At 37.5% G+C, this 25,083-nt stretch overlaps 1 protein-coding gene across 1 annotated transcript; it reads left to right on the top strand.

Moving 5' to 3' along the window:
- Positions 1-5,503: 5,503 nt before the first annotated feature.
- NME5 (NME/NM23 family member 5) lies at positions 5,504-24,689 on the top strand. Its single transcript, XM_021701999.1, has 5 exons — positions 5,504-5,632; positions 12,037-12,242; positions 12,924-13,024; positions 19,955-20,073; positions 24,539-24,689. The coding sequence occupies exons 1-5, from the start codon at positions 5,504-5,506 to the stop codon at positions 24,617-24,619; spliced, it is 636 nt and encodes a 211-aa protein (XP_021557674.1). The 3' UTR covers positions 24,620-24,689.
- The last annotated feature ends 394 nt before the right edge of the window (positions 24,690-25,083 follow it).

Raw genomic sequence — 25,083 nt, 5'->3', positions numbered from 1 at the left:
GACCAGAAACAAAGGAAGAGGTTTGTTTTGGTCTTTAAATGCCTTGTTCTGATAGGGTTCTGGATTTAAGGACAAGTTGATTTTTGTGTATATAATTTAGATGCAGATGAGATACTATATCCTGAAACTGGATAGTTGTTTGGAATTGCTCAACTTGGAGAAAGATAAAATGAGATGTGAGTTGTGCTCAAATGGACACACACAGTATGGTACATAAAGCACAAAGAGGGTGTGAAACATTAGGTATGGGAAGAACCCATTTTGAGAGATTAAGTATATAAAGTGGGAAGTATAACATAATGTTAAACTCTGGAGTAAAGAGGAAACTTGTCAACTGGGAAGATTATAAGATGAAATAAAACATTGGACAGTAGCACCTGGAAGAAAAAAAACTAGACAGTTTAGCCCAGAGAAGAAAGGGCCATGAGGAAAAATGAAGTTTTCTTAGGTATTTTCTTTTCTTTTCTTTTCTTTTTTTTTTTAAAGATTTTATTTATTTGACAGAGAGAGACACAGCGAGAGAGGGAACACAAGCAGGGGGAGTGGGAGAGGGAGAAGCAGGCTCCCCGCCGAGCAGGGAGCCCGATGTGGGGCTCGATCCCAGGACCCTGGGATCATGACCAGAGCTGAAGGCAGACGCTTAACGACTGAGCCACCCGGGTGCCCTTCTTAGGTATTTTCTTAGTGAAAAGGAGAAATACGTAAATTGTGTAGCATTCAGATGAAACATAAGAGAATTCCCTAAGATGTGAAACCAAGTATTTCCTTCTCAGGAAATGTAGGAGAAATACTTATTAATGTGGCATATTTCTGCATAAACATAGGACCAGATTGATTTTTGAAATACTTAATACTGTGAAATATTTGAGCACTTACTATGTGCCAGGCACTTGGAAAGCATCAGTGAACAAAGACTACTTTCACACACCAGTTTTTTAGAGTCACAAGTGCTGAAGAGGAAATCAGCAAGAGCCCAAAAGACAGAAGCAGTTGTAGATTGGTAGTAGAAAGTAACTACTTCATTAGGTAATAGTGACCAGTAAGAGAATATTTGTAGAGTTTGGGGGTCTCATATGGAAGCATTCGATATGTTTTAATTTCTGGTGTTAGTTCCTTCCCATCTTAAGTAGGAGCACTATATACTGAGGAAATCTCTTTACCTACCTGGGAGAGACAGAATACCATATGTGAAGTTACTATTTCCTTTCTGTCCATTTTATCCCATAGGTCTGATCTAGGCCAGAGTGACCCTATTCAGGATCACTTGTTATTTAAGAAGACTCTCCTGCCAGTCTGGAAGATGATTGCCAGTCACAGGTAGGTATCCAAGCCATTCTTGGCCTTCACAGCCACTCTTTTCATTTATAATGACTTTCCAGAGTTTCTTCATCCTCTCAGAGTTTGTCCCTTAACAGGTTCAGCAGTCCTTTTCTGAAGCCTGTGTCAGAAAGGCAGGCCCCAGGATACAAGGAGGTGGTGAAAAGGTCAGTGGAAAAGGGGTCAGAAAAGGTTGGTTGCTTTTATATCTGTCTTTTCATACTTTATTTCTGGTCTATTCGATCATTTCTTTCTTTAAAAAATAAATATTTTATTTTTAAGTAATCTCTACACCCAACATGGGGCTTGAACTCACAACCCCGAGATCAAGAGTCACATGCTCCACCAACTGAGTCAGCCAGGCGCCCTGATCATTTCTTTATTTCATTTGCATTACTTACAAACTCAAGATATATTTTGCATCTGAACAAGTTTGTAAAGTTATGATAAGCTTGGCCTTCATTTGAGAAGGAATACAGGGAACAAAAGGATAATAATAGGCTTTTTTCTTTTTTAGTATTGATTTTTAAGTAATATCCATTCATTATAATCTTACATAGCCTTTGATAGTTTTGATGCTGTTCTTTTGGAGCAAAACTTTAAAAAGAACACTATATTCATCAAACCATTATAGGTATGCTAGGGCAAAGATGGTAATCCAAATGGTTGTTACAAACATTGGTTAATAGCACTATTTTGGATTTTTATAGCATAATTCGTCTAAAATGCTGTCATACACCAGTGTGTTAATAGAGTGTAAAAGATCAGGAAAGGACCTTTGCAGACAGACTCCTTTATTCTGTACGTGAGGAAAGTAAGGCTCAGAGGTGCTCATGACTTGGGGTGATCAACAGTGAATAGCAGAGCTAGAACTAAACCCCAGATTCTTAACCTCCTAGTTCCGTCCTCTTTCTACACTGCTGTGTCTTCCCTTATATACCCACTCTCTGTGTCTCATTAAATAGTTATTTATCTAAACATTCACTTGATTCACACTCTTCATCTCCACAAAAGGAGAAAAAAAATTCTTAGCTTTTGATTATATAGTAAGAGAAGCAGATTAAACAACTAGTATATGACTACACATTGTGAAGAGTCAGTCAGTAACTCCTCTGTGACAGACTAATCATTGGAGCTCTTTGCAACTTTGGTATGTGGGGCCAGCACCCCTCCTACAGTGGTATAGTGGCTGGGTGTGTGGGCTCTGGAGTCAGGCTACCTCTAAATTGGAATCCAAGCTGTGTGACTTTGAGCAAGTACTTAACTTCTTTAGCATTGGTTACCCACTGCCAGTTGGTGATAATAAGGTACCTAGTTTATAGGTTTACTGAGAGGACCAAGTGAATTAATATAGAAAGTACCTTGTACTTGGCAAGGTAAGCACTTGGCCTATTGTAAAAAGTCAAATGTTAGCTGCTGTTGCTATTTTATTATCTGATGGGAATTAAGAGCTGGTTCTCCAGGAGAGCATGTTAGGTCCCACATAAAGGTCTGATTTCCTGTGGTTTCTCTTGGCCACCTGCAGACCCATGGACTTAACTAGCTTAAAGAGGAATCTGTCTAAGGGACGGATTCGCACCATGGCTCAGTTCCAGCGGGACCTGATGCTGATGTTCCAGAATGCTGTGATGTACAATGACTCTGGTCATCATGTGTACCATATGGCTGTGGAGATGCAGCGAGAAGTCTTGGAGCAGATTCAGGTACTGTATATAGAGAGCTGTAAGGAAAAGGAGTACAGCCTCTGGAATCTGATTTTAGAAAGTCTGTGAGAATAAGAGTGATGTTAAAGTGACCTTGTGTTCTCAGAGTTTATGTTTAGAGGTGGCTAAAGGCCCTGAGGTATTGACATTGTACCTACTGCTTTGGAAATCTCTAAGTCTCTGTAGGACCGGCTTTCATAGATAGTGAAGTAAAGTAGTGTAGGAAGACAGCAGCAGAGAAGTCTCAAGAGAGCTGGGGATAGATAAATAACTGGAGCTCCTGCTTCCAGTGCCTCAAGTCAAAGGGCTAAACATGCAGACCAAAGGCTGGAATCACTGTCCATTTTTTGGTTGCTACACCTGTTGATATTAATGTATGTTCACACTGTCCCATCTACAGGGGTAAGACATGGTAGCCAGAAGCTGACATTGGGGGTTTCTTTTCTGGGCAAGACCATACATAAAAGGAAAAAAAAGCATTGTCAAACCTCATTGCAGAAGAAGAAAATTGCATTCAAATCTCTGTAGTTTTTAAGATTCATACCTTGCTATCTGCCTTGACTATAGGTGCTGAGTATTTGGTTAGACAAAAGAAGAGACTTAAATAGTTTGGAATGAGAACCAGCCAACCCTGTGGATGATGGAAAACCTCTTCTGTTAACCTGACCTCTTATTGAGACTCAGAGAAGATCCCAGTACTTGTTTACCAGTTTTCTATTGTCTTTTCTAGTAAGAAAAATGTTAACTCACAATCAAGGAGTCAAAGGTGTCTGTGGACATAATATAAAACAGGAAAGCTGAGATTTGGGGTTATGCTGTAAATGTTGCTCACTTCTTTGTTCCTTAGGCTTGATTTAGATGTAACTAAATTAAGCCTCTTGTAACTGCTCTATAAATAAATGTTATTTCACAAGTTGAAGATTGCTTTTTTTTATTATGTTAATCACCATACATTACATCATTAGTTTTTGATGTAGTGTTCCATGATTCATTGTTTGCATATAACACCCAGTGCTCCATGCAGAACGTGCCCCTTTTTTTTTTTTAAGATTTTATTTATTTATTTGACAGAGCGAGACACAGAGAGAGGGAACACAAGCAGGGGGAGTGGCAGAGGGAGAAGCAGGCTTCCCGCTGAGCAGGGAGCCCGATGTGGGACTCAATCCCAGGACCCTGGGATCATGACCTGAGCCGAAGGCAGACGCTTAACGACTGAGCCGCCCAGGTGCCCCAGAACGTGCCCTCTTTAATACCCATCACCAGGCTAACCCATCCTCCCACCCCCCGAAGATTGCTTTTTTAATGATTACAGAATCTGGGAATAAAGGGAACACTATCTGGTGGAATGACTAAGGTATTTGACGTGGGTTTCTTACATATACTGTCTGAAACGGGATGGTGTGGGATGAGGAGGAGTGCCTATGATTTGTCTCATTATTTATAAAGTTGATATAATTGAAGCATCCTTTAAATGGCAAGGAGGGTGAAATAAGATGAGGAAAATGTTGGAAAATGTCCGGTGCTCTAAGATTGGCAGGGGGGAATAAAGACGGCTGTAGGCTGGCTCCTCTTGATTGAAAGGAACTACCCCAGAATCTGTGACGCACTGTGCTGGGATTGGCCCTCTGCAGCCACCGTCCCTGAACTGTGCTTTGGGTCTCCTAGCAACAAGGGGTGGTGGCCCGGCGGAGCGGGCGCCGGGTGAGTGCGCAGATGAGGGCTGTACTCAGGAATTTGCGAGTGTACCTCGGAAGGGCACTGGGACCTGGGACCAGGCCAGACCCTATGTGTGGTCTTCCAGGAGGGGCGGGGACGGGGGGACGGCTTACCTGCCGCTGGGTAGAAAGTTGCTACAGAGTGGCTGACCCGGTCTTCACCTGCAGTCCCGAGAGTCCGTGCCAGGGCCAGGCCTTCAGACTGCCCCTTGGCCTCTATACCTCAACGAAAGCGCTTGGGAAAACCGATAGACGTAGAGTAGAAATGGCGTGGTTTTTTTTTTCTTTATTTGTGTAATCTCTGCACCTAACCTGGGGCTCGAACCCACGAGATCCAGAAATCAAGAGTCACATGCTCCTCGGACAAAGCCAACCAGCCTCCCCAACATCGTTTGTTTTTTTAAAGATTTTATTTATTTATTTGACAGAGATCACAAGTAGGCAGACAGGCAGGGAGAGGGAGAAGTAGGCTCCCTGCTGAGCACAGAGCCCGATGTGGGGCTCGATCCCAGAACCCTGGGATCATGACCTGAGCCGAAGGCAGATGCTTAACCATCTGAGCCACCCAGGCGTCCCCCCAACATCGTATTTTTGAGACACTGCTTATAGAAAAAGATTCACCAGTTTATAACTGTAAATTAATAACATCAAGCGCCTAATAATGCTGTTCTTAATCACAATTACATTAAAATTTGGGGTGGGGATGATGCATGTCATTGCAGTTGATACCTGTGGAGAATCTCCTAAATTGTACCCTGAAAAGGCAGAATGGAGATGTCAATGCCCCCACCTCAGATATATGTAGAAAAAACTCTGGCTATTATCAAACCAGATATTGCTGACAAAGAGGAGGAGATACAAGATATTATTCTCAGATCTGGATTCACCATTGTTCAGGTAACTTTTGGGCATGATGATCATGGTTTTTTTTCTCTCTTTGCTCTTTAAAAAAAACTTAAATATGTTAACCTATTTAGTGCCTTAGTACTTAGTACTAAACTTAGGTTTAACTTCTAAGTATAAAAGTTATATATGTTAGTTTTAATTTTTTTTATACTTCAAAAGAATATAAAATGATAATTAAAATTCCTTTTTCCTCCTCCTCTGCTCTCCCACCCAAGTCTCAGTCTCCAAGAAAAGGCATCTACTTAATGCTTTCTGTCCTTGCAGGATTTTCTAAGCATTTCAAACCGTTCCCCCTCCCCCCATAAAATAGGACAGTCCTCTTCCCTAGACTTCCTTTACAAAGTTACTCAGATTGCATTCCATGTTATTACATCTGAATCTATCTCATTCTTCCTCACTTCTGTGTGATATTCCCCTCCGTGAATGAACAATTTACTTGTTCAATTGATGGACTTTAGACTGTTGGTTTTTTTTTTTCAATTATTAAAAACATTTAATGTTTTAAAGCCTTATTCTGCAGTTGGTAGAGGTTTGAAAATGTATGTAAAAAGAGTCTTGTTAAAGATTATCAAATAGAATGAAATATTTTGAATATTTTTTTACCGTCCCTATTTGAAATTCCAGGTTTTTTTATTCTCTTATATTTGTATAGTGTCATATTGTCTATTTTGTCAGTGTTTTTAAAAAGAAAACGGAGGGGCGCCTGGATGGCTCATTTGGTTAAGCATCTGCCTTCGGCTCTGGTCATGGTGTCAGGGTCCCAGCATCAAGTCCCACATCGGGCTCCCTGCTCAGCGGGGAGTCTGCTTCTCCCTCTCCCTCTGCCCTCCTTTCTGCTCTTGTTCTCTCTCTCTCTCTCTCCCTTGCTCTCCCTCGCAAATAAATAAAAATAAAAGAAAAAAGAAAACTTCAGTCTATGGAAAGATAAGGGATTTCAGCTGAGCTGAGTAGGATAGGTAAAGCCTAAGGGTAAGAATGGTAAAAGAAAGTGTAAGGAAGTAGTGCAGGAATATATAATGAAATATTTACTATATTTAAGAGACTCAGGTAAAGAACTTTTTAATAAATATTGTTAGGAAAATTGGGTAGCTATTAAAAAAAGTTGGATTCAAATATACTGTATAATGAGGGTAAACTCCAAACAGATCTAAGATTAATATTTTAAAATTAAATGATATAAATTCTAGAAGAAAAGATGCATGAATGTCTTTTATTCTTGGAGTGGGACAGCCTTTTTTTACTATGACTTATCTGGGAGCCATAAAAGAAAAGATTGACAAGACTATAAACATAAAAAACTTATGCATAGCCAAGTGAACATCATAAAGTCAAAACTTGAAAGCAGATGACAAACATGGGAAAAAAAGATTCGCAATTGATAACATAAAGGGCTAATCTTTAAATATATAGAGTTCCTAGAAAAAGATAAAAAATCAATTAAAAATGGATGGAACAGAGGTGCCTGGGTGGCTCAGTCAGTTGGGCGTCTGCCTTCATCAGGTCATGATCCCCAGGGTCTTGGGATTGAGTCCCACATCAGGGAGCCTGCTTCTCCCTCTGCCTGCCGCTCCCCCTGCTTGTGCGCGCTCTCTCTCTCTTTCTCTCTGATAAATAAATCTTTTTAAAAAAGCTTAAAAAAGGGCGCCTGGGTGGCTCAGTTGGTTAAGCAACTGCCTTCGGCTCAGGTCATGATCCTGGAGTCCCGGGATCAAGTCCCACATCGGGCTCCCTGCTCAGCAGGGAGTCTGCTTCTCCCTCTGACCCTCCTCCCTCTCATGCTCTCTGTCTCTCATTCTCTCTCGCAAATAAATAAAATCTTATAAAATAAAAAAAAATAAAAAGCTTTAAAAAAAGGATTAGTTAAGTAGACTCTGACGAATCCATCAAATTGAATACTATGCAACTAGTTGTAAAATGAAAAAAGAGGAACCTCTCCATGTCCTGTTATGGAAAAAAGCAAGATGGCAGAACTGTATATAGCAATCTTTTGTGATAGAGAAAAAGTAACATATATTCATGTTTGCCAGTATTTGCAAAATCAAACACTAGGAGATTAAAAAATGGTTGCCTATTTGAGAGCGAGGAAGACCAGGGTGGATTAGGACAGGGATGGGAATGCAATTTTTCAGTATATACTCTTTTATAGTGTTTTGAATTTCTTATCCCTGTAAGTATATTACCCATTAAATTTGGGGAAAAAACAATTAAATGAAGTATACAAATAAGATAAATGTATCCTATTTAAGTTTTTTTAAAAGTCCATATTTTAAAAATAGTGAAAAACCTAAGTAGCTCATGTTAAATATGCCTAACAATCACAAATACTGACACATCTTAATTTTAAATAATGAATAATAGGATTATACTAAATCAGGTGGTTTTGTAACTTCTGAAATTTCTTTTTCTTGACTATATGAATTTCAGTATGAGAACAGATGCAAGCACCTATTTTGCAGCATCTGGTCCTTGACTGGTGAGAATGTTTAAATACTAGTATTTAACACTTTCCCTAGTCAGCAGTAAATTTCATACCAAAGAAAGCTTTGGTATATTGTATGCTTCTCTTTTGTTTTAATTGTGATAAAATATACACAACATAAAATTCACCATTTTTAAGTGTACAGTTTAGCAGTATTAAGTGCATTTCCTTTGTTGTGCAGCCATCACCACCATCCAACTCTAGAACTTTTTTGTCATCTGGAACTGAAACTCTGTACTTATTACTTACTCACTCTGTTTACCCCTCTTCCCAGCCTCTGGTAACCACTATTCTGCTTTTTCTGTCTCTCTGACTTTGACTATTCCAGATATCTCATGTAAGTAGAATTGTACAATATTTATTCTTTGTATTGTATAGTTTTAAAATAGGCTTTATTGTAGTTGGATGTCTGTGGAACTTAAGGCTTTCTTTTTTTTTTTTAAAGATTTTATTTATTTGACCGACAGACACAGCAAGAGAGGGGACACAAGCAGGGGGAGTGGGAGAGGGAGAAGCAGGCTTCCCGCTGAGCAGGGAGCCCGATGTGGGGCTCGATCCCAGGACCCTGGGACCATGGCCTGAGCCGAAGGCAGACGCTTAATGACTGAGACACCCCGGCGCCCCTGAATTTAATTAAGGCTTTCTTGTTGCCATCTAGGGAAAACCTTCTGAAAAATGATGCATTCTTTCAATAGGTGGCAGTCTTTCCTTTGTTACAAACTAATGGTTCCTTTTCTTTTTTTTTAAAGATTTTATTTATTTATTTGAGAGAGAGAGAATGAGAGACAGAGAGCATGGGAGGGAGGAGGGTCAGAGGGAGAAGCAGACTCCCCGCCGAGCAGGGAGCCTGACGCGGGACTCGATTCCGGGACTCCAGGATCATGACCTGAGCCGAAGGCAGTCGCTTAACCAACTGAGCCACCCAGGCGCCCCCTAATGGTTCCTTTTCTGATATTATTTAATACTACTTCTCTTTGTGAAAATATTCACATGAATCCCAAAAAATTTTACCTGATCTAATTTTTTTAAAGATTTTATTTTTAGGAACACCTGGGTGGCCCAGTCGGTTGTCTGCCTTCGGTTCAGGTCATGATCCCAGGGTCCTGGGATGGAGTCCCACATCGGGCTCCTTGTTCAGCGGGGAGCCTACTTCTCCCTCTGCCTGCCGCTCCCCCTGCTTGTGCGCAATCTCTCTCTCTCTCTCCTTCTCTCTCTCTCTGACAAATAAATAAAAATCTTTAAAAAAAGATTTTATTTTTAATCAATTTTCACACCCCACGTGGGGCTCAAACTCACAACCCCAAGACCAAGATTCGCATCTTCCACTGACCTAACCAGCCACGTGCCCCGACCTAATTTTAAAGTAACCAATGGAATTACTGATTCATTATTAATTTTTTAAAAGATTTTATTTATTTATTTGAGAGAGAGGGAGACAGACGGAATGAACGGGGGAGGGCCAGACTCCCTGCTGAGAGCAAACCTCTGGAGCCAGATGGGGGGCTTCTGAGATCATGACCAGAGCCGAAGTCAAACACTTAACCGACTGACCCACCCAGGTGCCCCTCATCAATTTTAGTTTAAGAGGAGCTCTTAATGTTTATAATTATGCTGCATTAGGCAGCACACCTGCAGAAGGTGGTGTCCCTTGCTTGTTAAAGGGCATGTGATAAGGGCTTACATTATAACAGATGAAATGCAGCAACAAAAAAAACCCATACCAGTATGCCCAAGAATCACAAATACTGACACATCTCATTTTTAAGTAATAGAATCAAGGATTATACTAAATCAGGTGGTTTTGTAACTTCTCAAATTTCTTTTTCTTGACTATATGAATTTCAGTATGTGAACAGATGCAAGCACCTATTTTGTAGTAGCTGGTCCTTGACTGGTGAGAATGTTATATTTGTCAGCAGAGCCTGTTTACAGCAGTGCTGACTCACCTAGGTCACCCACCGAGCAATTATGCCAAGTGTCCGAAACCTGAGGACACATGATTGTTTTGGAAGGAGCCTTAAGAGGTCACTTGGTAAATTTCATGCTGTACTGTCAGGAAAATCTAACCCACTTTAGAAAGATAGCTTTCTGCCTTAATCATGGAGATTTTTAGCCTTGACCTTCCAACTTATCTCCATTCTCATCATCCTTATTCTAGCCAGAAGTTTTTCTTGGTGACTAATTTGAATCTCTGTTATTTCTTGAGTCTTTTCCTTCATGATCCACCTTTAGTGGAACTAACAAACAGTAGTAATAGATGATTTTTTAGAAGTGTTCAAATAGGGGCGCCTGGGTGGCTCAGTCGTTAAGCGTCTGCCTTCGGCTCAGGTCTTGATCCGAGTCCTGGGATCTAGCCCCACATCGAGCCCCGCATCGGGCCCCCTGCTCAGCGGGAAGTCTGCTTCCCCCTCTCCCACTCCCTCTGCTTGTGTTCCCTCTCTCGCTGTGTCTCTGTCAAATAAATAAATAAAATCTTTTTTAAAAAAAGTGTTCAAATAGCTGCTTTTAGAGAAGGATGATCTCTAATCGGAAGAATGGCTGATTTCACTTCTATGATTTTTTACTGATTCATTTGTATAATCTCATTTGTGAAGAAAATAATGTTTCTTTGCCCTCAATATTTTATGTTCTTTCAAACTGAGAAACTTAGTACCAAGTATTTTAAGATCATAGTGAACCTACATATTTATGGCAGAACCAGAATAAAGATTACACAACTTCTACATTCAACAGAAAAACTTGTTTACTGCATCGTTATACTGTATATTATTTCTAAGTACCACAATGAGACCAGCTCCCTAAAAAAATATAGGAAAATTTCACAATTAATAGGAAAATATCACAAATAGATAAAGATGAATTTGGAATATTCTGGAGTCCAATTTTGTTACTTTAATGTATACAAAGTATAAAAATGTTGATGATAGTAGTCTTTTTACTTAAAGAAGGAGATAAGCTCAGTTTGTCATTAACAAACCATATATTGAAGTAGGCTGCCAGATAAGAATAGTTTTTCTTAAGTAGGTTAAGTAACTGTTTTTAACTTAAGTATAATCAACATGCAATGTATATTAGCTTCAGGTGTACAACATACTGATTTTACAATTCTGTACTTCAGTCAGTGCTTACCACAGTAAGTGTGGTCACCATCTGTCACCGTATGACGTTATGACAATATTATTAACTCTTTTCTCTATGCTGTACTTTTCATCTCTGTGACTTACTTATTTTGTAACTATAAGTTCCTACTAACATCCCCTCTGGCAACTACAGGTTTGTTCTCTGTATTTAAGAGTCTGTTTTTTGTTTGTTCATTCTCTTGTTAGATTCCACATATAAATGAAATGGTAATTGTCTTTCTCTGTCTGACTTATTTCATTTAGCATAATACCCTCTGGGTCCGTCCATAGTGTCACAAATGGCAAGATCTCATTCCTTTCTATGCTATGTTTGGGTAATAGTCCATTGTATTTATATACCACATCTTTATCCACTTATTTGTAGATTGATCTTTGTGTTGCTTTCATGTCTCAGCTATTGTTAATAATGATGCAATAAATGTAGGGGTTCATATATTTTTTTGAATTAGTGGTTTTGTTTTCTTTGGGTAAATATCTAGTAGTGGAATTACTGGATCATATAGTATTTCTATTTTTAACTTTTTGATGAACCTCCATACTGGTTTCCACAGTGGCTGCATGGGTTTACCTTCACATCAACAGCGCATGAGAGTTGGTTAAATAACTTGGAGAAGTTTATTTATAGCCTACATTTAATTTTATCTCTCCCTTTCTTCATAATATAAAAATCTTACATTTATAATCAGATTTGTATGAATTTCAAGTTATTAATGACTTAATGAGTTATTATTGAACTGTCATTTTAAATACTTTTGTTGACTTTGTTTCTCTTATAGAGAAGAAAACTCCATCTCAGCCCTGAGCAATGTAGTAACTTTTATGTGGAACAGTATGGGAAAATGTTTTTCCCCAATTTAACAGCTTACATGAGTTCTGGACCACTTGTTGCCATGATATTAGCTAGACATAAAGCCATCTCTTACTGGAAAGAACTTTTGGGACCAAGTAATACCTTAGTAGCTAAAGAGACTCACCCAGACAGGTAACTTTCCTAGGGGGAAAAATGGAATCCAAGTATAAAAATGAAACAAAACAAAACCAAACCCAAAACTGATTTCATTGTAATAGGAGTTTCTTTTCATTTGAAAGTTTTTCTAAGTCAACTTTTTGTTTTTTCGTTGGGATGGGGGTGGGGTCAGTTTTACATTTTAGCTATTAAAATGTCCATCTTAATACCATATACCCCAAAAGGCCTCAGGGAATTTCTGATTTAGCCTAATTCTTCTGATTAGCCTAATTGTTCTCTCATCCTTGAATTAAACTGCCCCCGAAGTAGGATTTTTCATAGGAAAATTGTCATGGCTTTTAAAAATAATATTGGTAATAGAAGGCCAGAAAAACAGATTTTTAGCATTATCATTAAAGTTTGGAAACACGAGGACATTGAATTCTTGCATTTTTTAATATATGTTGCCTTTTCACTTCTCACAAAACAACACCTCCTCTTCACCCAGAGAACTCCTGTTTCCCAGTGTATCCCTCCCGCAGATTTAAATATATTTGACCCTCATCTAGGTAGATTTAAGCTTAAATTCAAAATAGATTAAAACTTCCATATGTGAGAAGTGGCAATGCTTCTGTAAAATTCCTAAGTAGAACGCATATGTAAAGAGTAAGGAAAGGCTATCACATTGGATGGTCATCATCTCTAACTTACTTTTAGTTTAAGGGCAATTTATGGCACAGATGACCTGAGGAATGCACTTCATGGGAGCAATGATTTTGCTGCAGCAGAAAGAGAAATTCGATTCATGTTTCCTGAAGGTGAGTTACCAATGAGTAATTTAGTCAAGTGCATCTCCCTATTGTTTGCTTTCTCTTTTATTTGGGTGATGTACCTGGGAACGAAGATAACAGGGTTTTTCTCCAATATATTTTGTCATATTTTGAAGTTACAGTTACTTACAAACTTGAGGCCAAGAATGGAAAATTCAGTATTTCCCTCAGAAACTAAATTGTGTCCTATAGGGAATCTTTTGAGAAGAGTTTACTTTTTTCTTTCTTTTCTCTTAGACTAGCCATACTTAGGGTTTTTCTTCTCCTTTGTTGCAATTCCTTAAGTTCTCCGTAATGCATCAGTAAAGTTTGTTACACATGAAAAAAAGAATCTCCCTTGGAAATTATGATAGATTTCCCATTTTCTCTAACTCTTTACTGTTTGTCTGATGAATGTTTATGCGGTTGTGAAATTAGTAAGTCTCAGGCCCGTTTTTTGTTTCCATCCTGTTATGGAAGTTGTAAATCTTCTAGAAGTGGGCATAGTAAGGAATAACATTGAGGTTTTTAGTTTGTTTTCTTTCTTTTTTTTTTTAAAGATTATATTTATTTGACAGAGAGAGACACAGCGAGAGAGGGAACACAAGCAGGGGGAGTGGGAGAGGGAGAAGCAGGCTTCCCGCGGAGCAGGGAGCCTGATGCGGGGCTCGATCCCAGGACTCAGAGATCACGACCTGAGCCGAAGGCAGACGCTTAATGACTGAGCCACCCAGGCACCCCTCATTTTTAAATTTTTAAGTAATCTCTGCACCCAACGTGGGGCTTGAACTCATGACCCTGAAATCAAGAGTTGCATGCTCCACTCACTGAGCCAGCCAGATGCCCCACAAAACTATTTTATAGCTATTTGTACACAAAAGGATTTGCCTACTTACATATTTTATTCTTACTGATCTAGTTTCTATCACATATCCCTTCTATTAGGGTATCTTTTTCTTTGGAATTGTTTATTGTGGAAATTTCAAACATAATCAAAAGTAGAATAATAAAAATAAACCCCTAATGAAACTATCACCCGACTTAAATAATTGTGATCCGTCTAATTATATCATCTATAACCTCTGCTTCTATTTCTAATGCTTCCACATTATTTTGAAGTACATCTCAAACATGAAGTCTTTTTAATGTGATAGTACTTAGATTTAGTCCTCTTAGTGAATTAGATTTTTTTTTTTTAAGATTTTATTTATTTATTTGACAGAGAGAGACACAGTGAGAGAGGGAACACAAGCAGGGGGAGTGGGAGAGGGAGAAGCAGGCCTCCCGCCGAGCAGGGAGCCTGATGCGGGACCCGAACCAAGACCCTGGGATCATACCCGAGCTGAAGGCAGACACTTAACGACTGAGCCACCCAGGTGCCCCAGTGAATTAGATTTTCCTCTGATTCCAGACATCTCACCTCTCTCTGTTTTTTTCTCTTCTTATCAGTAAAATGCAAATATTATTAGTATTGCCTACCTAGTTAGGGATATTGTTAGGGTTGAATATATAAATGCATGTAAAATTCTTAGTGTTTGGTGCATATGTGCTCAAATATTAACTGCTATTATTGTTTGGTTTTCTCTAGTCCTTTTTTTAGAAGCTCTTCTTACTCATAGGGTTATATACCTAAACTGTTATTTTAGATTGCTTTTGATTTTACCCACTAATTTGTCCTCTAGACATGAGTTTAAGAGATATAATTAGACATTTGAGAAGCAGCACTTGTAGGATAAATATAAATGATTAATTACGTACCACACTACAGATCTTTTGCTGTGAGAATGTGAAGTTCTTTGGAGTAAATTCTCAGAGTTTGGGGTATGAGCTCTCTCTTGCTTAGCAGTCAGTCAAGAACTATTTGCAAAACCCTATATGATGATTCACTCAAGCAAGTCATAAAGATATTCAGACATGTTCCTAACCCTTGAAAAAATGTAGTGTCCTTACCCCTCCCTTTCAATAGAGATGGCTAATTCAAAGCTTTGCTATATTCCATTCCTTCAACAAATTTATTGAATTAACTACTATGTGCCGGAAATACAAAGATGAATAACAATATGTCCCTGCTCTCAAGCTGATCGTATTTTAAAAATGTATAAAAATAAGTATACAATGCAATGTGTAAACTACAAATGTCATTAAAGTGCCATGAAAGTTCATCTGTGTAAGAAACATGAAAACCTTATTTTCACATTAATTCATCCAGCCCTAGTTGCTAGAGACAAATAATAAACGATCGGCAAAAATAGATGAGGTAGATGGGCAGCTGGGTGGCTCATTTGGTTAAGCGTCCAACTCTTGATTTTGGCTCAGGTCATGATCTCAGGGTTGTGGGATTGGGCCCTATGTTGGGCTCTCAGCAGGGAATCTGCTTCAGGATTCTCTCTCTCCCTCTGACCCTCCCTCTGCTTGCTCGGGCATGCACTCTCTCTCTCTCTCAAATATCAAATCATTTTTTTTTCTTTTTTTAAGATTTTATTTATCTGAGAGAGAGAGAGACAGAGATAGCCATAGAGAGCATGAGCGGGGAGGAGAAGGAGAAGCAGGCTCCCCACTGAGCAGGGACCCTGACACGGGGCTTGATCCTAGGACCCTGGGATCATGACCTGAGCTGAAGCCAGATGCTTAACCAACTGAGCCACTCAGGCACCCCTCAAATAATCTTTTTTTTTTTTTTTTTAAAGAAGAAGATGAGGTAGAAATAATCCAAAAATGAAGTTAAGGGAATAATTTCATTCACAATAGCATCAAAAGTAATAAAATACTATTTCACTCATAGGTGGGATTTACGAAACAAAATAAAGAAAAAAGAGACAAAAACCAGATTCTTAAAAATAGAGAACAAACTGATGGTTACCAGAGGGTGGCTGGATGGGGATGAGTGAAATAGGTGAAGGGGATTAAGGGTACACTTATTTTGATGAACACTGAGCAATGTATAGAATTGTTGAATCACGGGGCGCCTGGGTGGCTCAGTCGCTTAAGCATCTGCCTTCGGCTCAGGTCATGATCCCAGGGTCCTGGGATCAAGCCCCACATCGGGCTCTCCGCTCTGCGGGGAGCCTGAGTCTCCCTCTGCTTACCACTCCCCCTGCTTGTGTGTGCTTGCTCTCTCTCTCTCTCTGGTCAAATAAATAAATAAAATCTTAAAAAAAAAAAAAAAAGAATTATTGAATCACTATGGTGTATACCTGAAACTAATATAACACACTGTATGTTACTTATACTAGAATTACATAGGTAAATAATAAAATACTTAGGAATAAATTTAACAAAAGAAGTACAATTCTTATATAATGAAAGGCATAAAACATTATTGAGAGAAGTGAAAGACTATCTAAAATAGATAGACGTCCCATGTTGATGGATTAGAAGAGTCAATATTGTCAGGATGGCAGTTCTTTCCAAATTGATCAATTAATTTAATGCACTTCCTATCAAAATCCATACATTCTTTTATGTAGAAGTTGGCAAGCTGATTCTAAAATTTATCTGGAATTGCAAAAGATCTAGGCAAGCTAAAACAATTTTTAAAAAGAAGAAATAAGTTGAACTTCCACTAATCTTATTTCAAAACTTACTATGAGACCTCAGTAATTAAGACAGTATTATTCTAGACATATAGATCAATGAAAGAGAATTGAGAATCTAGGAATAAATCCTTACATTTTGGTCAGTTGACTTTCAACAAAAGTGCCTAGACAGTTTGATGGGGAAAAGGTGATCTTTTCAACAAATGGTGCTAGGTAGGACAACTGAATACCCACATGCAAAAAAAGAGAAAGAACTCAGATCTTGTTTCATACCCCATACAAAATGTAACAACAATGGATCATAGACCTAAACATAAGAGCTAAAAGTATCTAGAAGAAAACATGGGAAATCTTCATAACCTTGAGTTGGACAAAGGGTTTTTGCAAATGATAGCAAAAGCATGATCCATAAAAGAAAATATTGATAAATCAAAATTAAAAGTTTGTATGTTTTATGTTTCAAAAGCCATCATTAAAAGTATTGAAAAGATTAACCACAGACTGGTAGGAAATATTTGAAAATCATATGAAATAAAGGACTTTTATCTAGGATTTATGAAGAACTCTTATAATTAATTCAGTAAAAAGAAGGCAAACAAAAACCAGGCAAAATTTTTGAATAAGCATTTCACAAAAGATACATGAATGGCTAATAAGCACATGAAAAGGTGTTAAAACATAATCACTGGGGAAATGCAAATTAAAATCACAATGAGTTAAAATAAAACAAAACAAAAAAACCACAATGAGATACCACCGCACACACACTACAATGGATAATAATGGCAAGGATAAAGAGATACTGGGATCCTCATACATTATTGTAAAATGATAAAGCCACTTTAGAAAACAGTTTGGTGGTTTCTTAAAACGTTGAACGTATGCTTACCATGTAACTCTGTTGCAATTCCGCTCCTCTTAGTATATACCCATCTAAGAGAAATGAAAACATAAATCTACATAAAGACATATGTGAATGTTTATAGCAGTACTATTCAGTACAGCCAAAAACTAGAAACAATCCAACTATGTATTAATGGTTAAACAAAATGTTGTATAGCCGTATAATAGAATACTATTCAGCAATTCAAAGGAACAAACTACTGATACATGCTACGCATTGGATGAAACTCAAAACATAATGCTGAAAGAATCCAGGCACAAAAGACAACATACATGACCTGTTTATATGAAATATCCAGGAAAGGCAAATTTTTTTTATTGTGTTATGTTAATCACCATACATTACATCATTAGTTTTTGATGTAGAGTTCCATGATTCATTGTTTGCGTATAACACCCAGTGCTCCATGCAGAACGTGCCCTCTTTAATACCCATCACCAGGCTAACCCATCCTCCCACCCCCCTCCCCTCTAGAACCCTCAGTTTGTTTCTCAGAGTCCATAGTCTCTCGTGGTTTGAGGAAAGGCAAATTTTTAAATAGAAGCTCAGTGCTTGCCAAAGGCTAGGGGTGGGAGTGGTAGTGGGAAATCGCAAATAGGCACAAGGAACATTTTTGGGGTAGTGAAGTGTTCTAAAACTGGATTGTGGTACTGATTGCACAACTATAAGTTTACTAAAAATTTATTGTATACTTTAGTGAGTGAATTTTATTATATGTGAATATACCTCAATCAATTTTTTTAGTAAAATTACAAAAAATAGATGAGGTTCCTGCTCCCTTGGAGTTTACATCTAATGTTCAGAAGATAGCCATTAAACAATAATTACCCAAATAATTGTACAGTTATGACTGTGTAGTTACTGTGTGGTAAGTGCTATACAAAGCAATTATAGGGTATTATGAGACTCTATGATAAGAAAGGCCCAACTGAGGAAGTGACATGAGATCTAGGGAAGAACATTCTAGCAGATGGAACAGCATGTCTCTCTCAAGTCATGAGCAAGAAAGAACATGACACATTGTATAGACAAAGATCAGAGGAAGATAAATATGAGGTTGGAGAGTAAGTAGAGATTACATGGTATAGAGTTCTGTGGGCTCTGGTATGGAGTTCTATCTTGACTGTAAATGCCATGAGGAACCAATGAAGCTTTTTAAGGATGGGAATGGCAATAATCAATTTTCATTTTCATTTTTATTTTTTAAGGATTGTATTTGAGGGAGGGAGAGAGCACAAGAGAGGGGAGGGGCAGAGGGAGAGAGAAGCAGACTCCCTGCTGAGTGGGGAGCCCAACATGGGGCTCGATCCCAGGACCCTGGGATCATGACCTGGGCTAAAGGCAGACACTTAACTGACTGAGCCACCCAGGTGCCCCTCAATTTTCATTTTTAAATATTACAAAGGGCCTGGGTACAGGGTACAGTGAACATGATAAATGTGGTCCTAACTTTCATGGAACTGAAAGAGAAGAAGAGACTGATGACAAATATTTGTGTAACCAAAATAAAAATTATTACAGTGATCAGTACAAAAAAGAGTGCTATAATGAGACTAATAGGAAAGGAACCTTTTACTCAAGTCCTTTGAGACATTTCCTAGGTTTTCTTGGCATCCTGGCAAAGGACTCTCATTGTTAGTTGTCTCATTGAGACTGAGCCCATACACTAGTCATATAGAAACCTGTCTTCCCACCTTCTTTTTCCTTGGGTCAGTGATGATTTAAATCTGAACACATGAGACCAGTAGCTTCACATTCTCATCTTTATCAAAAGTTGCCCATTGATTGAGGTCAACCTCAAAAGACTTACTAAGACTTATAAAATATATTCTTTCTCATATACATAGATTCTTTGTTGAACTGCAAGTCTGGTTGACCTACATAGTGTTCAAACAAGACTAAAAACACTAAAATTTTCCTAGATCTTACAAAATTTATTTAAAAACCTGAAAAATAAGAGCAGGAATGTAATATATACTATACACACAGAAATAGGTTTTATGTGTATATTCAATAGTTTATAAGAGAGCAAGAACTACATGTTATTCACTGTTGTATCTATACCACTTTGTAAAATGCCTGCTATTTTGTTGGCAGGAATTAATTGTTGAAATGAATTAATCTCCTAAATTTTACATGTTCTTCATATTTTTCTTTTTCATGACATTGTCCATGGTAGTATTTACTGTAAAAAATATGGAAGTGGAAATGCAGACAAGGATATAGTAGAAAACATCATCAGAATCTTATACATGATCAATCTTAGTGTTTTGATACATTTTTTTGCCAGTCTTACGTGGTCTTATTATTTCTCTGTGTGTGCTTGTATGTTTTTGAACAAACTATGCTATGTATCTAGTTCTGTTTCCTTTTTGTAAAAAACAAAACAAAACAAAAAACCTTTATAAGTATTATCCACTAAAATTTCTTTCTTTGTAATGATTATATAATATTTCATCATTTGTGGTAGTTTTAATTGGAATACATTTGTCTTTGCAGTGATTATTGAACCCATTCCAGTTGGACAAGCTGCTAAGGATTATTTAAATTTATATGTAACACCAACTCTGCTTGAAGGACTCACAGCACTTTGTAAGGAGAAACCAGCAGATCCTTTTGTAAGAAATCTTTTTATTCACGCTAAAGAAATTGTCTATAGTTTTCATATTTAAAACATTGTATTTTTTGAAACAGTGAAAGTATTAAGAGCATTTTAAAAACTATTTCATATACATTTTAGATACTTAAGTATAACTTTTGATTACTTATTCTCTTACTGTATTTTAACTCTTTTTTTTTTTTTTAAGATTTTTTAAATTTATCTGAGAGAGAACACATGAGCTGAGAAAGGGGCAGAGGGAGAGAGAGAATCCTCAAGCAGACTCCCTGCTGAGTGTGGAGTCAGACACAGGGCTCTATCCCAGGACCCTGAGATCATGATCTGAGCTGAAAGCTGACACTTAACCAACTGAGCCACCCAGGCACCCTGCTGTATTTTAACTCTTAAAGAACACTGTTCCTACAAAACAAAAACAAAAAAAACCCATTGTTTCTAAATACATTTTCAGGGCGCCTGGGTGGCTCCCTGAGTTGGTTATGTGACTGCCTTTGGCTCAGGTCATGATCCTGGAGTCCCAGGATCGAGTCCTGCATTAGGCTCCCTGCTCAGCAGGGAGTCTTCTTCTCCCTCTGACCCTCCCCCCCCATGCTCACTCTCTCTCATTCTCTCTCTCTCAAATAAATAAATAAAATCTTAAAAAAAAAATGCATTTTCAGTTACTGTGACCTTCAAATACAGATCATTGTTTAGGGGTATAATTTATATAATCAAATGATAAAATTAGATACATATTTGAATTTTGTTTGATATTTTTATTTTTAATGATATCTAATTTTTTTCATAGAAAACATATTTATTCACATCCCTAGATACTTCAGCATTGCTCAGTCAGGTGGAAGAATAGTTGGGTAGGCGGAACTAGGATGGTGTCCTGGGCCAAATGTCTTCCTTGCTCCTTCCTTATAGGTACTCCCACTCATTTGAAGATTCAGAGATAATCAAGGAAGTTATTTCATTTATTTATTTATTTTTTAAGTAAGCTTTATGCCCAACATGGGGCTTGAACTCATAACCCCCGAGATCAAGAGTGGCACGTTCTTCCCACTGAGCCAGCCAGTCACCTCAGGGAAGGTTAATACCAGCCCTGACAAAATAGTATCTCCAGCCTCTGTTACTATTCTGAAAGGGAATCCCCTTTGGAAGACAAAAGATTTAATCTCTCCTACTAACTTTGTCACTTTCACCAAAAACAAAAGATAAGCAGGTTATTTCTTTTTTTTCTTTTTATTTATTTTAAGTAATTTCTACACCCAATGTGGGTCTCGAACTCACGACCCCTGAGACTAAGAGTCACACACTCTACTGACTGAGTCAGCTAGGTGCCCCTAGGCAGGTTATTTCTTTAATAACTCCTTTTCATTGTGACAATAACATATGTTTACTTAGTAAGAAACCTGATACTACTGAAAAGTTAAAGAAGGGCGCCTGGGTGGCTCAGATGGTTAAGCATCTGCCTTCGGCTCAGGTCATGATCCCAGGGTCCTGGGATCAAGTCCTGCATCAGGCTCCCTGCTCCTTGGGAGCCTGCTTCTCCCTCTGCTTCTCTCTCTCTTTCTCTCTCTCTCTGTCTCTCATGAATAAATAAATAAAAAATCTTAAAAAAAAAAAAAAGTTAAAGAAAGAAAAAGATACCCCTGGTTCCATTTCCTAAACATGGTCTTTGAAATCATCTTGCCTAGATTCAACTCTGACTCCAGACATCTAAGCTCTGAGTTTTTCTCTTCTCATCAGTAAAATGCAAATAGATTAGTACCTGCCTACATAATAGGGATATTGTTAGGATTAAATGTAAAAATGTATGTGAGGGCACCTGGGTGGCTTAGTTGGTTAGGCATCTGACTCTTGATAATCAGTTCAGCTCTTCATCTCAGGGTTGTGAGTTCAAGCCCCTCATTGGGCTCCACACTGGGTGTGGAGTCTACTTAAAAAAAAACAAACACCAAGAAGTATGAATGCATGTAAAATTCTTAGAGTGTCTGGTGCATACGTGCTCAAATATTAACTGCTATTATTGTTTTGTTTTTTCTAGTCCTGTTTTTTCTTTGCTCAGGTTTTATTTTTTTAATTTCTATTACTATATTTAAACATATATCCCATAAATATCACTATATTTAGTTTTTTTAAAAGATTTTATTTATTTGTCAGAGAGAGAGAGCGCACAAACAGGGGGAGCAGCAGGCAAAGAGAGAAGCAGGCTCCTGCTGAGCAAGGAGCCCAGTGCAAGACTCAATCCCAGGACCTTGGGATCATGACCTGAGCCAAAGGCAGATGCTTAACCGACTGAGCCACCCAGGCATCCCAAATATCACTATATTTAAATATATATTTTATAGAGATTATTTTAATAGTTAAGTGATTTCTTTTATTACCCTTACCATACTTCTTTTGCTGTTTGAGTTGTTTGCTATTATGAATAGTGTAACAGTAAACATCTTTGAGTATAAGGCTTTTCACACATTGAGATTACATCATTTGGAAAGAGATCAAAAAGTAGAGGGGTGCCTGACTGGCTCAGTACTAGAGCACATGACTCTTGATCTCAGGGTTGTGAGTTGAAGCCCCATGTTGGGCATGGAGCCTACTTAATAAAATGAAAAATAAAAAAAATTTAAAAGGTAGAATTATAATTCAAAACATATGAAAAGCTAAAAAAATTTTGCCCTTAACTTTCTTTTCTAATTAATTTTTTTAGTAATATTTAGAACAGTTTTTTTAATAAGCAATATTTAAATATGGTATAAATTCAAAAATTACAAAAGGGTATATCATGAAAAGTAACTCTCATTCTCATTTCTGTTCCTTGGTCATTCAGTTATACTTCCTGGAGTCATTCACTCTTAGCAGCCTCTATATATCCTTTCAGCAGAGAAAATCTATACATATATAAGCATATATATTTTTACTTAAAAACATGTACATTTACAAATGCTAGCTACTAGGCCATTTGATAATTTTTACCTTATTTACTCAACATATAAATTATTAAATAACACCACAGACAAAATTGCCCTGTTTTAAAAGAACAGCTCATGGCATTCTCTTGAATTGATTTCTACAGTTTATTAGTCACATATAGATGGTAGTTTAGGTTGTTTCTATTCTTTTGTTACTGTGAACTGCCAACAGTCAATATCTTCATTCATATGTCTGTGTACCATATATCTATAGAATAAATTCCTACAAATGGAAATACTGAGTCAAAAATAATGTTATTTTTTTAAAAGAATGTTGTTTTGATGTGTTTGATATGTGCATTTTTAATCTGGATAAGTATTGCCAAATTTTGTAGTGGTTGTACCATTTTATACTCTGCTTAAAAGTGGATGAGAGGGGGCTCCTGGATGGCTCAGTCAGTGGAACATGTGACTCTTGAGCTCCAGGTCATAACTTCAAGCCCCACACTGGGTGTAGAGTTTACTTAAAAAAAAAAAAAAAGATGGGGCGCCTGGCTAGCTCAGTCAGAAGAGCATGCGGCTCTTGATCTTGGGTCATGAGTGTGAGCCCCATGTTGTGTGTAGAGATTATGTAAATAAATGAAAAACTTAAAAAAAAAAAAAGGAAGAACAAAGTTAGAAAATTCTCCAAATCTATTTTTCATTTTCATGATTATTTTATATATTCAGAGCCTCTTGAAATTCCATATGAATTTGAGGATTGACTTTAACATTTCTGCAAAAATGTTTTTGGGAATTTCATAAGGATTGGATTGACTCTATAGCTCACTTTAGGTAGTAATGACATGTTAACAGTATTAAGTCTTTCAGGGCACCTGGCTGGCTTGGTCGGTGGAGCATAGGATGTTTGATCTCAGGGTTGTGGGTTTGAGCCCCACTTTGGGTGTAGAGATTACTTAAAAAATAAAATCTTTAAAAAAAAAGAAAAAATAGTATTAAGTCTTTGTATCCATGAACACAGGTTATCTTTGCATTTACTCAGGTCTTTAAATTTCTTTCAGCAACACTTTATATAGTTTTCAGTATACAAGTTGGTTAAATGTACTCTAGATTTTTTTTTTTTTTATGCTACTGAAATGGAAGTGACTTCTTATTTTCCTTTTGGGTTGTTTATTGCTGATATATAGAAACACAAATGATTTTTGTGTTGATCTTTTAGCCTACAACTTTGCCGAATTCATTTATTAGTTATAATAGCTTGTGGATTCTTTGGGATTTTCTATATATAGGATCATGTCATCTGTAAAAGGAGATAGTTTTACTTCTTTTCCAATTTGGATCTATACTTGACAGTCTTGCATAATGTAAAACTTAGTGTTTCAGTTTTTTAATGGTCATTTTCTCATTCTCAGTGATTTTGAAAACTATGTTTTAAATTGATATATATTTATACTACTTAAAGTGTAAGGTTATATATAGTATATATTTATATCATTCATAGTATATATTTATAATTTATAGTATATATATTTAAATGTTTATTACAAGTTTTTTTTCTTTTTTCCATAGATTTGGTTAGCTGATTGGCTCCTGAAAAATAATCCCAACAAGCCAAAGCTGTGTCACAATCCAGCTGCAGAAGAACCTTAAAATAAAATTCCTCAAAGAACAAATCACTATCTTACTGTGAAAGACATGCTTCTACTTTAAAACAAACAAACCGTCCTAAGGTTTTAAGTAACTACGTGTGAAATAAATTGTTTTTAAAAATATAAGTTTTAAAAGACTGTGTTTTGTGTATAAGATAGCATTATCTAAGGTAAAATATAGCTTTAGTAAAGGTATGATTTTTGTTTTCTTTTTTTTTTTTTAAAGATTTTATTTATTCATTTGAGACACAGAGATACACAGAGAGAGAGAGCATGAGCAGGGAGAGAGGCAGAGGGAGAGGGAGAAGCAGGCTCCCCGCTGAGCCAGGAGCCCGATGTGGGGCTCGATGTGGGGCTCGATCCCAGGACCCTGGGATCATGACCTGAGCCGAAGGCAGACGCTTAACCATCTGAGCCACCAAGGCGCCCCTGATTTCTGTTTTCTAATAAAAAAGTTGATTTTAT

The sequence above is a fragment of the Neomonachus schauinslandi genome, chromosome 7, assembly GCF_002201575.2.
Source record: "Neomonachus schauinslandi chromosome 7, ASM220157v2, whole genome shotgun sequence".
Taxonomy (NCBI): domain Eukaryota; kingdom Metazoa; phylum Chordata; class Mammalia; order Carnivora; family Phocidae; genus Neomonachus; species Neomonachus schauinslandi.
This window is presented reverse-complemented; position numbering and strand designations above follow the sequence as displayed.

Bases quoted from the DNA above. Each gene is read 5' to 3' on its own strand.
- NME5 (XM_021701999.1), top strand. From the start codon at position 5,504: ATGGAGATGTCAATGCCCCCACCTCAGATATATGTAGAAAAAACTCTG. The intron at 13,025-19,954 runs GTGAGTTACCAA...TTGTCTTTGCAG, and splicing joins TCGATTCATGTTTCCTGAAG to TGATTATTGAACCCATTCCA. The intron at 20,074-24,538 runs GTAAGAAATCTT...TTTTTTCCATAG, and splicing joins AGAAACCAGCAGATCCTTTT to ATTTGGTTAGCTGATTGGCT.